The following is a 20,352-nucleotide window of genomic DNA, read 5'->3' on the forward strand; positions in this document are numbered from 1 at the left end:
GTACTTAAAAATGGAGAAAAAAATTAAGATTGACTGATCTCAAAAGATAAATGCCTACTTTTCAGTTATTAAATTTAACAGTGACAACATACTTCATGTAGATTTATTTATTTTTTCTTTAGATTAAAGACCGTAAAGGAGCATGATGCTTCAGATGCTCACAAAACCACAGCTGCTGGAAGTCTGGACAGTCTGGAAGCCTGGACAGGTTTCTCTTAATACCCAGTGGCAGAAAGAAAGGGAGGAAAGGAGAAAAGCAATAGTGACTGCGCTTAAAACAGCTCACTGGCTTGCTACAGAAGAAATGCCCAACAGGAAGTATGGCAGCCTGATTTAAGACATTCAAAGAAGTTCAATCACTGTTTATGAAATGTGTTTACAAACCTTACACGTATTGCCTTAGCTATAACCAGCTTATTTTGTGATGACCAGTTGGCCTTTACATTTTCCACTATTGTTAATTTTTGAAGAGTTTTTTTATATCACCTTTGACAAATCCATTTAAGACGTCCTGAAGAAGTTTGTGATTATGTTTGTTATCTAATGTACAGTACTCTAAATGATTATTTTTCTGAAGTTTGTTTTTGTTTCAAAGTGTATTAACATTATATGTATGTATACCAGATTGTGAATATTTTTCTAACATGTAAGTTTTCAAAGTGTATTCATATATGTATTCAGATGACAGAAATGATGTTTGACATGCACTACTGTGTCACTGTGCCAAAAGTTAATTTCTCGACATAGATATGTGACTGATAGTACATGTATTTGAATTGTTTTTTGTTTTGTTTTGTTCTTTGAATTTTACAAAGTTTATTTCTACCTACTGTGACTTAGTTGCTCAAATCGTATGGTGATTGGTGACACTACTCTTTTTAGTGAGTGACAGTCACAGATTCAGTGGTGATAATTTTGCCTGTTCTCAGTCTCAGTTGTAAGAGCTATGTATACTGTATTCTGATTTGGTTCCGTTGCATTTTAATGTGAAGTAGTGTAACTGTGAGTGACATGCACCTGCTGTGCCAAATTACCATGCATTTTGATTGTTTTCCTTTTATATGTATTTTTGTGTATTTTATTGTTCACAGTTTATTTATTTCTACCTCCTGATTCACAGAATTCACACCTAAACTGTCAGAACTGCAATGCCAAATTGCCATTGTTTTCCTTGCATCTGTATTGAATTGTGTATTTTACAGTTCAATTTGTTTTTCTACCTCCTGTTTCACACTTGGTTGTCCAAAGCATCACAGATTGTAACCTTACATAGTTTAATATAAAATTTATGTACTCTTTTTAGTGATTCGCACTCAGTGTCAGTCATTGGTGGGAAAAGTGTGATATATTGGGTGCCCCTAAAAACTGTCAATTTCTTGGGTCTAATGGTAATACATTATTTCCAGTGGTATAATGGCAATTAAAGCTATTAAAAGGATTTTAAATGATACAGTGGCGATAAAATGTCTCCGGCGGCAGACCCCCTGCTTATTTACGGGGGCCTCAAGTGGCGGCCCCCAAACCCCCTGCCTTTTGGAGAGATCCTATTGTCAGATCCTGGCTAATGCCCTGTACAGAAATATGCCCCCTTGACGTAAGAACAGGTCTGGGAGCAGACGAAACTTATCACAGCAGGAAACACTGTTATCAGGATTACTATAGCCAGTAAGACAGCTACAGAAATATGTCCCTTGGTGTTAGAACAGGTCTGGGAGCAGACAAAACTTACCATAGCAGGAAACACCGTTATCAGGACTGCTATAGCCAGTAAGACAGCTACAGCAATATGCCCCCATGGTGTCAGAACAGGTCTGGGAGCAGACAAAACTTACCATAGCAGGAAACACCATTATCAGGATTGCTATAGCCAGTAAGACAGCTACAGAAATATGTCCCCATGGTGTCAGAACAGGTCTGGGAGCAGACAAAACTTACCATAGCAGGAAACACCATTATCAGGACTGCTATAGCCAGTAAGACAGGTACAGAAATATGCCCCCTTGGTGTTAGAACAGGTCTGGGAGCAATCTCCATTATCTGTGTCACATTCATCGATGTCTGGGAATTGAGAGGACAAAAGCAGAGGGGTGTCAACAGTGAAACACCTTCACCTTAAAACAACATCAAAAATAATATCTACATTCCACACCACTTAAAAACACAAAATAAGCTGACACCTTTTAAGAAGCACTGCTTGTGATTACTGTGTTTTTTATTTAGTTTCTTTGGCTGTTTGCTTGGTTTAAACATCATTTTCTACACTATTCTGACATAGAAACTTAAGCATGTGATGCCTCACTGGCATGACATGCTGCAGGCACCAGTTTAAATGCCACACCAAAGAGCAACATACTAAAAGTACTTGATATAACCTTTGGACATCATGCACCAATCCAAAAAAGCGAAACAACTACCCATCAGTAGTTTTTTGTAGCATGACCCAACACAGGTTTAAATGACTTTTACTGCTGGGCCTGGCTGTCACTTTTTATGATAAATATTGTCCTTTTGAACCTTTTTTGTGCTAATGTAGTTTATACCTGTACATGTACCTGTACAGTATGCTACAGATGAAAGACAAGTACATCACTGAAACATATACAAATTACAGTCCAAACAATTGTTGAAAGGTAGACTTCTGGAATCAAAGTGCTCACCGAAACAAGTGACTTGGTTATCAAGGCTGTCATAACCAGGCCTACAGGTGCAGTGGGAGGAGCCCTCTGTGTTGTGACAGTTCTGTGAACACCCCCCGTTGTTTGTTGCACACTCGTCAACATCTGCAACAAAGGACATACATGTAGAGTAAGATGTCATCCAATATAAGGGTATCTCAGTACAAAGTTTTTGGTGCTTTTGGGATTAATTTCCCTTTTTAAAATTATTTAAATCACATCATGTGGATGTCCCATTTACAATATTTATGTACTTGTATGTGACATCTCATTTTTGGTGTATGTATGTATATAAAGCGATCATTCATTTAATAGAAAATCATGTCAAAGACACGCAGTCATCGTACAAGACACCTGTTCAAACAGTACTTTGAAGCTGATCCCGGAATACTAAATGTCAAGAGAGAAACTACCAAGATTGCTTACTTTAGAGTTGAAGCATGATCCAACTCAGTAGTGAATGAGTTAAGGCTACATTAACCATGTAATGTGGATCTGTTCACAAGTATCCCACAAAATACTCCCTCACACTGATACATTAGCCACCATGTAATGTAGATCTGTTCACAAGTATCCCACAAAATACTCCCTCACACTGATACATTGGCCACCATGTAATGTGGACCTGTTCACAAGTATCCCACAAAATACTCCCTCACACTGATACATTAGCCACCATGTAATGTGGACCTGTTCACAGGTATCCCACAAAATACTCCCTCACACTGATACATTAGCAACCATGTAATGTGGATCTGTTCACAAGTATCCCACAAAATACTCCCTCACACTGATACATTAGCCACCATGTAATGTGGACCTGTTCACAAGTATCCCACAAAATACTCCCTCACACTGATACATTAGCCACCATGTAATGTGGACCTGTTCACAAGTATCCCACAAAATACTCCCTCACACTGATACATTAAACCCCATGTAATGTGGACCTGTTCACAAGTATCCCACAAAATACTCCCTCACACTGATACATTAGCCACTATGTAATGTGGACCTGTTCACAACTAACCCATACAATATTCCCTCACACTGATACATTAGCCACCATGTAATGTGGACCTGTTCACAAGTATCCCACAAAATACTCCCTCACACTGATACATTAGCCACCATGTAATGTGGACCTGTTCACAAGTATCCCACAAAATATTCCCTCACACTGATACATTAGCCACCATGTAATGTAGATCTGTTCACAAGTATCCCACAAAATACTCCCTCACACTGATACATTGGCCACCATGTAATGTGGACCTGTTCACAAGTATCCCACAAAATACTCCCTCACACTGATACATTAGCCACCATGTAATGTGGACCTGTTCACAGGTATCCCACAAAATACTCCCTCACACTGATACATTAGCAACCATGTAATGTGGATCTGTTCACAAGTATCCCACAAAATACTCCCTCACACTGATACATTAGCCACCATGTAATGTGGACCTGTTCACAAGTATCCCACAAAATACTCCCTCACACTGATACATTAGCCACCATGTAATGTGGACCTGTTCACAAGTATCCCACAAAATACTCCCTCACACTGATACATTAAACCCCATGTAATGTGGACCTGTTCACAAGTATCCCACAAAATACTCCCTCACACTGATACATTAGCCACTATGTAATGTGGACCTGTTCACAACTAACCCATACAATATTCCCTCACACTGATACATTAGCCACCATGTAATGTGGACCTGTTCACAAGTATCCCACAAAATACTCCCTCACACTGATACATTAGCCACCATGTAATGTGGACCTGTTCACAAGTATCCCACAAAATATTCCCTCACACTGATACATTAAACCCCATGTAATGTGGACCTGTTCACAAGTATCCCACAAAATACTCCCTCACACTGATACATTAGCCACCATGTAATGTGGACCTGTTCACAAGTATCCCACAAAATACTCTCTCACACTGATACATTAACCACCATGTAATGTGGACCTGTTCACAAGTATCCCACAAAATACTCTCTCACACTGATACATTAGCCACCATGTAATGTGGACCTGTTCACAAGTAAACCATACAATATTCTCTCACACTGATACATTAGCCACCATGTAATGTGGACCTGCTCAAAAGTAACCCATACAATATTCCCTCACACTGATACATTAGCCACCATGTAATGTGGACCTGTTCAAAAGTATCCCATACAATATTCTCTCACACTGATACATTAGCCACCATGTAATGTGAACCTGTTCACAAGTAACCCATACAATATTCCCTCACATTGATACATTAGCCACCATGTAATGTGCTCCTGTTCACAAGTATCCCACAAAATACTCCCTCACACTGATACATTAGCCACCATGTAATGTGGACCTGTTCACAAGTATCCCACAAAATACTCCCTCACACTGATACATTAGCCACCATGTAATGTGGACCTGTTCACAACTAACCCATACAATATTCCCTCACATTGATACATTAGCCACCATGTAATGTGGACCTGTTCACAAGTATCCCACAAAATACTCCCTCACACTGATACATTAGCCACCATGTAATGTGGACCTGTTCACAAGTAACCCATAAAATATTCCCTCACACTGATACATTAGCCACCATGTAATGTGGACCTGTTTACAAGTATGCCATAAAAAATTCCCTCACACTGATACAATAACCACCATGCAATGTGGACCTGTTCACAAGTATCCCACAAAATACTCCCTCACACTGATACATTAGCCACCATGTAATGTGGACCTGTTCACAACTAACCCATACAATATTCCCTCACACTGATACATTAGCCACCATGTAATGTGGACCTGTTCACAGGTATCCCACAAAATACTCCCTCACACTGATACATTAGCCACCATGTAATGTGGACCTGTTCACAACTAACCCATACAATATTCCCTCACACTGATACATTAACCACCATGCAATGTGGACCTGTTCACAAGTATCCCACAAAATACTCCCTCACACTGATACATTAGCCACCATGTAATTTGGACCTGTTCACAACTAACCCATACAATATTCCCTCACACTGATACATTAGCCACCATGTAATGTGGACCTGTTCACAAGTATCCCACAAAATATTCCCTCACACTGATACATTAGCCACCATGTAATGTGGACCTGTCCACAGGTATCCCACAAAATACTCCCTCACACTGATACATTAAACCCCATGTAATGTGGACCTGTTCACAAGTATCCCACAAAATACTCCCTCACACTGATACATTAGCCACCATGTAATGTGGACCTGTCCACAGGTATCCCACAAAATACTCCCTCACACTGATACATTAGCCACCATGTAATGTGGACCTGTTCACAAGTATCACACAAAATATTCCCTCACACTGATACATTAGCCACCATGCAATGTGGACCTGTTTACAAGTAACCCACAAAATACTCCCTCACACTGATACATTAGCCACCATGTAATGTGGACCTGTTCACAAGTATCCCACAAAATACTCCCTCACACTGATACATTAGCAACCATGTAATGTGAACCTGTTCACAAGTATCCCACAAAATACTCCCTCACACTGATACATTAGCCACCATGTAATGTGGACCTGTTCACAAGTAACCCATAACACATTCCCTCACACTGACACATTAGCCACCATGTAATGTGGACCTGTTCACAAGTATCCCACAAAATACTCCCTCACACTGATACATTAGCCACCATGTAATGTGGACCTGTTCACAGGTATCCCACAAAATACTCCCTCACACTGACACATTAACCCCCATGTAATGTGGACCTGTTCACAAGTATCCCACAAAATACTCCCTCACACTGATACATTAGCCACCATGTAATGTGGACCTGTTCACAAGTATCCCACAAAATACTCCCTCACACTGATACATTAGCCACCATGTAATGTGGACCTGTTCACAAGTATCCCACAAAATACTCCCTCACACTGACACATTAGCCACCATGTAATGTGGACCTGTTCACAGGTATCCCACAAAATACTCCCTCACACTGATACATTAGCCACCATGTAATGTGGACCTGTTCACAAGTATCCCACAAAATATTCCCTCACACTGATACATTAGCCACCATGTAATGTGGACCTGTTCACAAGTATCCCACAAAATATTCCCTCACACTGATACATTAGCTACCATGTAATGTGGACCTGTTCACAAGTATCCCACAAAATACTCCCTCACACTGATACATTAGCCACCATGTAATGTGGACCTGCTCACAAGTAACCCATACAATATTCCCTCACATTGATACATTAGCCACCATGTAATGTGGACCTGTTCACAAGTATCCCACAAAATACTCCCTCACACTGATACATTAACCACCATGTAATGTGGACCTGTTCACAAGTATCCCACAAAATATTCCCTCACACTGATACATTAGCCACCATGTAATGTGGACCTGTTCACAAGTATCCCACAAAATACTCCCTCACACTGATACATTAGCCACCATGCAATGTGGACCTGTTCACAACTAACCCATACAATATTCCCTCACATTGATGCATTAGCCACCATGTAATGTGGACCTGTTCACAAGTATCCCAGAAAATACTCCCTCACACTGATACATTGGCCACCATGTAATGTGGACCTGTTCACAAGTAACCCATAAAATATTCCCTCACACTGATACATTAGCCACCATGTAATGTGGACCTGTTCACCACTAACCCATAGAATACTCCCTCACACTGATACATTAGCCACCATGTAATGTGGACCTGTTCACAAGTATCCCACAAAATACTCCCTCACACTGATACATTAGCCACCATGTAATGTGGACCTGTTCACAAGTATCCCACAAAATACTCCCTCACACTGATACATTAGCCACCATGTAATGTGGACCTGTTCACAACTAACCCATAGAATACTCCCTCACACTGATACATTAGCCACCATGTAATGTGGACCTGTTCACAGGTATTCCACAAAATACTCCCTCACACTGATACATTAGCCACCATGTAATGTGGACCTGTTCACAGGTATCCCACAAAATACTCCCTCACACTGATACATTAGCCACCATGTAATGTGGACCTGTCCACAGGTATCCCACAAAATACTCCCTCACACTGATACATTAGCCACCATGTAATGTGGACCTGTTCACAGGTATCCCACAAAATACTCCCTCACACTGATACATTAACTACCATGTAATGTGGACCTGTTCACAAGTATCCCACAAAATACTCCCTCACACTGATACATTAGCCACCATGTAATGTGGACCTGTCCACAGGTATCCCACAAAATACTCCCTCACACTGATACATTAGCCACCATGTAATGTGGACCTGTTCACAAGTATCCCACAAAATACTCCCTCACACTGATACATTAGCCACCATGTAATGTGGACCTGTTCACAACTAACCCATAGAATACTCCCTCACACTGATACATTAGCCACCATGTAATGTGGACCTGTTCACAGGTATCCCACAAAATACTCCCTCACACTGATACATTAACCACCATGCAATGTGGACCTGTTCACAAGTATCCCACAAAATACTCCCTCACACTGATACATTAGCCACCATGTAATGTGGACCTGTTCACAAGTATCCCACAAAATACTCCCTCACACTGATACATTAGCCACCATGTAATGTGGACCTGTTCACAACTAACCCATAAGATACTCCCTCACACTGATACATTAGCCACCATGTAATGTGGACCTGTTCACAGGTATCCCACAAAATACTCCCTCACACTGATACATTAACTACCATGTAATGTGGACCTGTTCACAAGTATCCCACAAAATATTCCCTCACACTGATACATTAGCCACCATGTAATGTGGACCTGTCCACAGGTATCCCACAAAATACTCCCTCACACTGATACATTAGCCACCATGTAATGTGGACCTGTTCACAGGTATCCCACAAAATACTCCCTCACACTGATACACTAACTACCATGTAATGTGGACCTGTTCACAAGTATCCCACAAAATATTCCCTCACACTGATACATTAGCCACCATGTAATGTGGACCTGTTCACAAGTATCCCACAAAATACTCCCTCACACTGATACATTAGCCACCATGTAATGTGGACCTGTTCACAAGTATCCCACAAAATACTCTCTCACACTGATACATTAACCACCATGTAATGTGGACCTGTTCACAAGTATCCCACAAAATACTCTCTCACACTGATACATTAGCCACCATGTAATGTGGACCTGTTCACAAGTAAACCATACAATATTCTCTCACACTGATACATTAGCCACCATGTAATGTGGACCTGCTCAAAAGTAACCCATACAATATTCCCTCACACTGATACATTAGCCACCATGTAATGTGGACCTGTTCAAAAGTAACCCATACAATATTCTCTCACACTGATACATTAGCCACCATGTAATGTGAACCTGTTCACAAGTAACCCATACAATATTCCCTCAGATTGATACATTAGCCACCATGTAATGTGCTCCTGTTCACAAGTATCCCACAAAATACTCCCTCACACTGATACATTAGTCACCATGTAATGTGGACCTGCTCACAAGTATCCCACAAAATACTCCCTCACACTGATACATTAGCCACCATGTAATGTGGACCTGTTCACAACTAACCCATACAATATTCCCTCACATTGATACATTAGCCACCATGTAATGTGGACCTGTTCACAAGTATCCCACAAAATACTCCCTCACACTGATACATTAGCCACCATGTAATGTGGACCTGTTCACAAGTAACCCATAAAATATTCCCTCACACTGATACATTAGCCACCATGTAATGTGGACCTGTTTACAAGTATGCCATAAAAAATTCCCTCACACTGATAGAATAACCACAATGCAATGTGGACCTGTTCACAAGTATCCCACAAAATACTCCCTCACACTGATACATTAGCCACCATGTAATGTGGACCTGTTCACAACTAACCCATACAATATTCCCTCACACTGATACATTAGCCACCATGTAATGTGGACCTGTTCACAGGTATCCCACAAAATACTCCCTCACACTGATACATTAGCCACCATGTAATGTGGACCTGTTCACAACTAACCCATACAATATTCCCTCACACTGATACATTAACCACCATGCAATGTGGACCTGTTCACAAGTATCCCACAAAATACTCCCTCACACTGATACATTAGCCACCATGTAATGTGGACCTGTTCACAACTAACCCATACAATATTCCCTCACACTGATACATTAGCCACCATGTAATGTGGACCTGTTCACAAGTATCCCACAAAATATTCCCTCACACTGATACATTAGCCACCATGTAATGTGGACCTGTCCACAGGTATCCCACAAAATACTCCCTCACACTGATACATTAAACCCCATGTAATGTGGACCTGTTCACAAGTATCCCACAAAATACTCCCTCACACTGATACATTAGCCACCATGTAATGTGGACCTGTCCACAGGTATCCCACAAAATACTCCATCACACTGATACATTAGCCACCATGTAATGTGGACCTGTTCACAAGTATCACACAAAATATTCCCTCACACTGATACATTAGCCACCATGTAATGTGGACCTGTTTACAAGTAACCCACAAAATACTCCCTCACACTGATACATTAGCCACCATGTAATGTGGACCTGTTCACAAGTATCCCACAAAATACTCCCTCACACTGATACATTAGCAACCATGTAATGTGAACCTGTTCACAAGTATCCCACAAAATACTCCCTCACACTGATACATTAGCCACCATGTAATGTGGACCTGTTCACAAGTAACCCATAACACATTCCTTCACACTGACACATTAGCCACCATGTAATGTGGACCTGTTCACAAGTATCCCACAAAATATTCCCTCACACTGATACATTAGCCACCATGTAATGTGGACCTGTTCACAGGTATCCCACAAAATACTCCCTCACACTGACACATTAACCCCCATGTAATGTGGACCTGTTCACAAGTATCCCACAAAATACTCCCTCACACTGATACATTAGCCACCATGTAATGTGGACCTGTTCACAAGTATCCCAAAAAATACTCCCTCACACTGATACATTAGCCACCATGTAATGTGGACCTGTTCACAAGTATCCCACAAAATACTCCCTCACACTGACACATTAGCCACCATGTAATGTGGACCTGTTCACAGGTATCCCACAAAATACTCCCTCACACTGATACATTAGCCACCATGTAATGTGGACCTGTTCACAAGTATCCCACAAAATATTTCCTCACACTGATACATTAGCCACCATGTAATGTGGACCTGTTCACAAGTATCCCACAAAATATTCCCTCACACTGATACATTAGCTACCATGTAATGTGGACCTGTTCACAAGTATCCCACAAAATACTCCCTCACACTGATACATTAGCCACCATGTAATGTGGACCTGCTCACAAGTAACCCATACAATATTCCCTCACATTGATACATTAGCCACCATGTAATGTGGACCTGTTCACAAGTATACCACAAAATACTCCCTCACACTGATACATTAACCACCATGTAATGTGGACCTGTTCACAAGTATCCCACAAAATACTCCCTCACACTGATACATTAGCCACCATGTAATGTGGACCTGTTCACAAGTATCCCACAAAATACTCCCTCACACTGATACATTAGCCACCATGCAATGTGGACCTGTTCACAACTAACCCATACAATATTCCCTCACATTGATGCATTAGCCACCATGTAATGTGGACCTGTTCACAGGTATCCCACAAAATACTCCCTCACACTGATACATTAGCCACCATGTAATGTGGACCTGTTCACAGGTATCCCACAAAATACTCCCTCACACTGATACATTAGCCACCATGTAATGTGGACCTGTCCACAGGTATCCCACAAAATACTCCCTCACACTGATACATTAGCCACCATGTAATGTGGACCTGTTCACAGGTATCCCACAAAATACTCCCTCACACTGATACATTAACTACCATGTAATGTGGACCTGTTCACAAGTATCCCACAAAATACTCCCTCACACTGATACATTAGCCACCATGTAATGTGGACCTGTCCACAGGTATCCCACAAAATACTCCCTCACACTGATACATTAGCCACCATGTAATGTGGACCTGTTCACAAGTATCCCACAAAATACTCCCTCACACTGATACATTAGCCACCATGTAATGTGGACCTGTTCACAACTAACCCATAGAATACTCCCTCACACTGATACATTAGCCACCATGTAATGTGGACCTGTTCACAGGTATCCCACAAAATACTCCCTCACACTGATACATTAACCACCATGCAATGTGGACCTGTTCACAAGTATCCCACAAAATACTCCCTCACACTGATACATTAGCCACCATGTAATGTGGACCTGTTCACAAGTATCCCACAAAATACTCCCTCACACTGATACATTAGCCACCATGTAATGTGGACCTGTTCACAACTAACCCATAGAATACTCCCTCACACTGATACATTAGCCACCATGTAATGTGGACCTGTTCACAGGTATCCCACAAAATACTCCCTCACACTGATACATTAACTACCATGTAATGTGGACATGTTCACAAGTATCCCACAAAATATTCCCTCACACTGATACATTAGCCACCATGTAATGTGGACCTGTCCACAGGTATCCCACAAAATACTCCCTCACACTGATACATTAGCCACCATATAATGTGGACCTGTTCACAGGTATCCCACAAAATACTCCCTCACACTGATACATTAACTACCATGTAATGTGGACCTGTTCACAAGTATCCCACAAAATATTCCCTCACACTGATACATTAGCCACCATGTAATGTGGACCTGTTCACAGGTATCCCACAAAATACTCCCTCACACTGATACATTAGCCACCATGTAATGTGGACCTGTTCACAGGTATCCCACAAAATACTCCCTCACACTGATACATTATCTACCATGTAATGTGGACCTGTTCACAAGTATCCCACAAAATATTCCCTCACACTGATACATTAGCCACCATGTAATGTGGACCTGTTCACAGGTATCCCACAAAATACTCTCTCACACTGATACAGTAGCCACCATGTAATGTGGACCTGTTTACAGGTATCCCACAAAATACTCCCTCACACTGATACATTAACCACCATGCAATGTGGACCTGTTCACAAGTATCCCACAAAATACTCCCTCACACTGATACATTAGCCACCATGTAATGTGGACCTGTCCACAGGTATCCCACAAAATACTCCCTCACACTGATACATTAGCCACCATGTAATGTGGACCTGTTCACAACTAACCCATAGAATATTCCCTCACACTGATACATTAGCCACCATGTAATGTGGACCTGTTCACAGGTATCCCACAAAATACTCCCTCACACTGATACATTAACTACCATGTAATGTGGACCTGTTCACAAGTATCCCACAAAATACTCCCTCACACTGATACATTAGCAACCATGTAATGTGGACCTGTCCACAGGTATCCCACAAAATACTCCCTCACACTGATACATTAGCCACCATGTAATGTGGACCTGTTCACAAGTAGCCCACAAAATACTCCCTCACACTGATACATTAACCACCATGCAATGTGGACCTGTTCACAAGTATCCCACAAAATACTCCCTCACACTGATACATTAGCCACCATGTAATGTGGACCTGTTCACAACTAACCCATAGAATACTCCCTCACACTGATACATTAGCCACCATGTAATGTGGACCTGTTCACAGGTATCCCACAAAATACTCCCTCACACTGATACATTAACCACCATGCAATGTGGACCTGTTCACAAGTATCCCACAAAATACTCCCTCACACTGATACATTAGCCACCATGTAATGTGGACCTGTCCACAGGTATCCCACAAAATACTCCCTCACACTGATACATTAGCCACCATGTAATGTGGACCTGTTCACAACTAACCCATAGAATACTCCCTCACACTGATACATTAGCCACCATGTAATGTGGACCTGTTCACAGGTATCCCACAAAATACTCCCTCACACTGATACATTAACTACCATGTAATGTGGACCTGTTCACAAGTATCCCACAAAATACTCCCTCACACTGATACATTAGCAACCATGTAATGTGGACCTGTCCACAGGTATCCCACAAAATACTCCCTCACACTGATACATTAGCCACCATGTAATGTGGACCTGTTCACAAGTATCCCACAAAATACTCCCTCACACTGATACATTAGCCACCATGTAATGTGGACCTGTTCACAACTAACCCATAGAATACTCCCTCACACTGATACATTAGCCACCATGTAATGTGGACCTGTTCACAGGTATCCCACAAAATACTCCCTCACACTGATACATTAACCACCATGCAATGTGGACCTGTTCACAAGTATCCCACAAAATACTCCCTCACACTGATACATTAGCAACCATGTAATGTGGACCTGTCCACAGGTATCCCACAAAATACTCCCTCACACTGATACATTAGCCACCATGTAATGTGGACCTGTTCACAAGTATCCCACAAAATACTCCCTCACACTGATACATTAGCCACCATGTAATGTGGACCTGTTCACAACTAACACATAGAATACTCCCTCACACTGATACATTAGCCACCATGTAATGTGGACCTGTTCACAAGTATCCCACAAAATACTCCCTCACACTGATACATTAGCCTTCATGTAATGTGGACCTGTCCACAGGTATCCCACAAAATACTCCCTCACACTGATACATTAGCCACCATGTAATGTGGACCTGTTCACAACTAACCCATAGAATACTCCCTCACACTGATACATTAGCCACCATGTAATGTGGACCTGTTCACAGGTATCCCACAAAATACTCCCTCACACTGATACATTAACTACCATGTAATGTGGACCTGTTCACAAGTATCCCACAAAATACTCCCTCACACTGATACATTAGCCACCATGTAATGTGGACCTGTCCACAGGTATCCCACAAAATACTCCCTCACACTGATACATTAGCCACCATGTAATGTGGACCTGTTCACAAGTATCCCACAAAATACTCCCTCACACTGATACATTAGCCACCATGTAATGTGGACCTGTTCACAACTAACCCATAGAATACTCCCTCACACTGATACATTAGCCACCATGTAATGTGGACCTGTTCACAGGTATCCCACAAAATACTCCCTCACACTGATACATTAACCACCATGCAATGTGGACCTGTTCACAAGTATCCCACAAAATACTCCCTCACACTGATACATTAGCAACCATGTAATGTGGACCTGTCCACAGGTATCCCACAAAATACTCCCTCACACTGATACATTAGCCACCATGTAATGTGGACCTGTTCACAAGTATCCCACAAAATACTCCCTCACACTGATACATTATCCACCATGTAATGTGGACCTGTTCACAACTAACCCATAGAATACTCCCTCACACTGATACATTAGCCACCATGTAATGTGGACCTGTTCACAAGTATCCCACAAAATACTCCCTCACACTGATACATTAGCCACCATGTAATGTGGACCTGTTCACAAGTATCCCACAAAATACTCCCTCACACTGATACATTAGCCACCATGTAATGTGGACCTGTTCACAAGTAACCCATACAATATTCTCTCACACTGATACATCAGCCACCATGTAATGTGGACCTGTTCACAAGTAACCCATACAATATTCTCTCACACTGATACATTAGCCACCATGTAATGTGGACCTGTTCAAAAGTAACCCACACACTATTCCCTCACACTGATACATTAGCCACCATGTAATGTGGACCTGTTCAAAAGTAACCCATACAATATTCTCTCACACTGATACATTAACCACCATGTAATGTGAACCTGTTCACAAGTAACCCATACAATATTCCCTCACATTGATACATTAGCCACCATGTAATGTGCTCCTGTTCACAAGTATCCCACAAAATACTCCCTCACACTGATACATTAGCCACCATGTAATGTGGACCTGTTCACAGGTATCCCACAAAATACTCCCTCACACTGATACATTAGCCACCATGTAATGTGGACCTGTTCACAGGTATCCCACAAAATACTCCCTCACACTGATACATTAACCACCATGCAATGTGGACCTGTTCACAAGTATCCCACAAAATACTCCCTCACACTGATACATTAGCCACCATGTAATGTGGACCTGTCCACAGGTATCCCACAAAATACTCCCTCACACTGATACATTAGCCACCATGTAATGTGGACCTGTTCACAACTAACCCATAGAATACTCCCTCACACTGATACATTAGCCACCATGTAATGTGGACCTGTTCACAGGTATCCCACAAAATACTCCCTCACACTGATACATTAACTACCATGTAATGAGGACCTGTTCACAAGTATCCCACAAAATACTCCCTCACACTGATACATTAGCAACCATGTAATGTGGACCTGTCCACAGGTATCCCACAAAATACTCCCTCACACTGATACATTAGCCACCATGTAATGTGGACCTGTTCACAAGTATCCCACAAAATACTCCCTCACACTGATACATTAGCCACCATGTAATGTGGACCTGTTCACAACTAACCCATAGAATACTCCCTCACACTGATACATTAGCCACCATGTAATGTGGACCTGTTCACAGGTATCCCACAAAATACTCCCTCACACTGATACATTAACCACCATGCAATGTGGACCTGTTCACAAGTATCCCACAAAATACTCCCTCACACTGATACATTAGCAACCATGTAATGTGGACCTGTCCACAGGTATCCCTTAAAATACTCCCTCACACTGATACATTAGCCACCATGTAATGTGGACCTGTTCACAAGTATCCCACAAAATATTCCCTCACACTGATACATTAGCCACCATGTAATGTGGACCTGTTCACAACTAACCCATAGAATACTCCCTCACACTGATACATTAGCCACCATGTAATGTGGACCTGTTCACAAGTATCCCACAAAATACTCCCTCACACTGATACATTAGCCACCATGTAATGTGGACCTGTTCACAAGTATCCCACAAAATACTCCCTCACACTGATACATTAGCCACCATGTAATGTGGACCTGTTCACAAGTAACCCATACAATATTCTCTCACACTGATACATCAGCCACCATGTAATGTGGACCTGTTCACAAGTAACCCATACAATATTCTCTCACACTGATACATTAGCCACCATGTAATGTGGACCTGTTCACAAGTAACCCACACACTATTCCCTCACACTGATACATTAGCCACCATGTAATGTGGACCTGTTCAAAAGTAACCCATACAATATTCTCTCACACTGATACATTGGCCACCATGTAATGTGAACCTGTTCACAAGTAACCCATACAATATTCCCTCACATTGATACATTAGCCACCATGTAATGTGCTCCTGTTCACAAGTATCCCACAAAATACTCCCTCACACTGATACATTAGCCACCATGTAATGTGGACCTGTTCACTAGTATCCCACAAAATACTCCCTCACACTGATACATTAGCCACCATGTAATGTGGACCTGTTCACAAGTATCCCACAAAATATTCCCTCACACTGATACATTAGCCACCATGTAATGTGGACCTGTTCACAAGTATCCCACAAAATACTCCCTCACACTGATACATTAACCACCATGTAATGTGCTCCTGTTCACAAGTATCCCACACAATATTCCCTCACACTGATACATTAGCAACCATGTAATGTGGACCTGTCCACAGGTATCCCACAAAATACTCCCTCACACTGATACATTAACCCCCATGTAATGTGGACCTGTTCACAAGTATGCCATAAAATATTCTCTCACACTGATACATTAGCCACCATGTAATGTGGACGTGTTGTTGGTGTTTATTTCTGCGTGATTTCACATTGACGGTGAAGGATACACCGTGACTCACTAAACAAGACACATAGTTATGTAGAAAGCTCACTCTGTACATGAATTAGTGTTTATTTCTGTGTGGTATCACACGGACAGTCAAAGATACATGATGACTTACCAAAACATGACACGTGGTTATCCGGGGTACTGAAACCTGGACGACAAGTGCAGTAGTACAGAGGAGCTGTGTTGTGACAGTCATGGTTACAATCCCCATTGTTGTTGTCACATTCATCAATATCTATGTCAAACAAATAAAAAAGCAACAGGTATGGTTGTTGAAACTTACAACTGACCATTACAGGTGATTCTGACATGGCCTATAGCAAATTAATTGTACAGCATTTCATTATGAACAAGTTTATTTTCCCAATATTGATGATCTCACCGTGTAGTCTAAAGTGACTGATGTCGTGATATAATTTACCATAATTGCTAATATAAAGGCAACATAAAAGTATAAGTTACCCTCGGAGGTGACTTGGCCATTAAATTCACTGTCCGATGGCTCGACCCTTACATGTACTCAAATATCCAGATGACCACTTACCATTACAAGCAACTTAACACTGACCACTTACCGTTACAGGTAACTTGATTATCAGGTGAATTGTATCCCTGGTTACAGCTACAGGAGAAGGATCCTGGTGAGTTGTGACAGTTCTGGGAACACCCGCCATTATCTGTCTGACACTCGTCAATATCTGTCACATCACAACATTTGACAGTGATTACATCACCATGATCATAACCTTAGCCCTACCTCTGACTGGTGGAAGGAGACAATGAAGGAGAGAGAAAGTCAATCTGGTGGGATTTCAACTAAACTTGTCTTAGTTAATGACATTAATGAGACTCCTGACATCACATCTCAAGTACATTCTTACCTAGACAGGTAACATCGTTATCATTGCTATAGTAACCAGAGCGACAGCTGCAAGAGTGGTTGCCATCGGAGTTATGACAGTTATGGCTGCAGCCTCCATTAGACATCAGGCATTCATCAATATCTGCAAATGACGCACAAATCAAACACATTCAAGGACAAATGAATGATGAGGCTTGAGGAAAATATTCGCAAACAAAACACCTATTAAACATAGTGACTTAAATAAAGTCTCTTTCCAACATCACATAGCCTTTAAGGAAAACATTAAATTTATTCACTTGAAATAATACCTCAGATATAATACCTGGATACTGTCAAGGCATTTGGCACAGCTAAATATCCAGTTGTATGCAGACACAAAGCTAACGACATTTGCCTGAGCAGAAAGTCAAGCCACTCAACACATTTGCATGACAAACGGAAATGTGAACTGACTCAATATGGTAATTACACAAGAAAGAAAAACAACCTGAGGAGACTCACCAAAACAGGAGACCTGATCATCTGGTGAGTCATATCCTGGGTGACATTTACAGGTGAAAGAACCAGGTGAGTCTTCACAGATGTGAGAACAGCCCCCGTTATCTGTGGCACACTCATCAATGTCTGTGGAGGACAAGATGGTTAGACACGGGCATTACCAGGAGAATACATGCTTTTACACTGTATTCATAACATATCTACATGTTTGCCATTCTGACAATGGTTGTAACCAGATATGACACCTCAAAAATGATTTATGAAAAGTACATTATGCCAATCAATTTTAATTTTGGGGCACATTTATACCTGTTAACTACCCTTCTGTGTTATGTATATTTTCAGTCAACAAATTTTCAGCAGTGATGTCAACAGTGAGTTGAAGAGCTCATGGCCCTACCCCACCCAATCCAGTCTTACCCAACAGACCTGTTTTGAGAACTACATGTATCGATCCTGACATAACAACACTCTTGACTGCCGGCTGAAAAGACTTCTCAAATTGTCATATGTTATGATACATGCTAAGCTGTAAATTTAGAAACAAAACTTGAGCATTTCATGCATATGTTGATTGTGTGTATGACTCACTGTTACAGGTGACTCCATCATCTGGAGTGCTGTAGCCAGAGTCACAGCTACAGCTGAAGTACCCAGGGGCGTTGTGACAGTTCTGGGAACAGCCCCCATTACTCGTGCCACATTCATCAATGTCTGAAATATAACAGTATGATAAATGTATCAAGGCAAAATCTGGTTTAACACAAATGCTGTATTTTATGGTTGACTCAAATGTCATAAACAGGTACTTGTACAATCCATACTGGTTGTCAAGAGTGATTTACTCACCTGCAGGTACATGTAAATTCCTGATAAAAATCCTTGGTCAAGATCTGTTTACTCACCTCTACAGGCACATGTACATGTAAATCCCTCATCAGGAATAACTTACTCCAACACACAGGTAAATCCTTGATAAGGCAAGATGGAATCACCTTGGGATAGTTGACCCATCCCAGGACAGGAGAAGTATTTGTACCTGTACTGGTAAATCCTTGGTCACGGAAGATTGACTCACCTTGAGATCGTTGACCCATGACAGGAGTGGTACCTGTACATTTAAATCCCAGGGCAGGAGCGCCATCAGTGCAAGTAAATCCTTGGTCAGGAATGGTACCTGTACAGGTAAATCCTTGGTCAGGAGTGGTACCAGTGCAGGTAAATCCTTGGTCAGGGGTGGTACCTGTACAGGTAAATCCTTGGTCAGGAGT

General features: G+C 41.5%; 1 protein-coding gene across 3 annotated transcripts in view; it reads right to left on the reverse strand.

Annotated features, from left to right (window-relative positions):
• Nucleotides 1-20,352, reverse strand: part of LOC135462159 (uncharacterized) — a 51,928-nt gene that overhangs the window by 28,551 nt on the left and 3,025 nt on the right. For 2 of the 3 annotated variants that reach the window (XM_064739535.1, XM_064739534.1), the window contains exons 5-11: nucleotides 19,673-19,795; nucleotides 19,085-19,207; nucleotides 18,600-18,722; nucleotides 18,294-18,416; nucleotides 17,831-17,953; nucleotides 2,658-2,780; nucleotides 1,936-2,058 (exon numbers count right to left, since the gene is read on the reverse strand). In XM_064739535.1, the coding sequence (XP_064595605.1) occupies nucleotides 1,936-2,058; nucleotides 2,658-2,780; nucleotides 17,831-17,953; nucleotides 18,294-18,416; nucleotides 18,600-18,722; nucleotides 19,085-19,207; nucleotides 19,673-19,795 (861 nt within the window). The other variant, XM_064739537.1, reaches the window with a different exon arrangement.

Source organism: Liolophura sinensis, chromosome 1, assembly GCF_032854445.1.
Source record: "Liolophura sinensis isolate JHLJ2023 chromosome 1, CUHK_Ljap_v2, whole genome shotgun sequence".
NCBI lineage: Eukaryota > Metazoa > Mollusca > Polyplacophora > Chitonida > Chitonidae > Liolophura > Liolophura sinensis.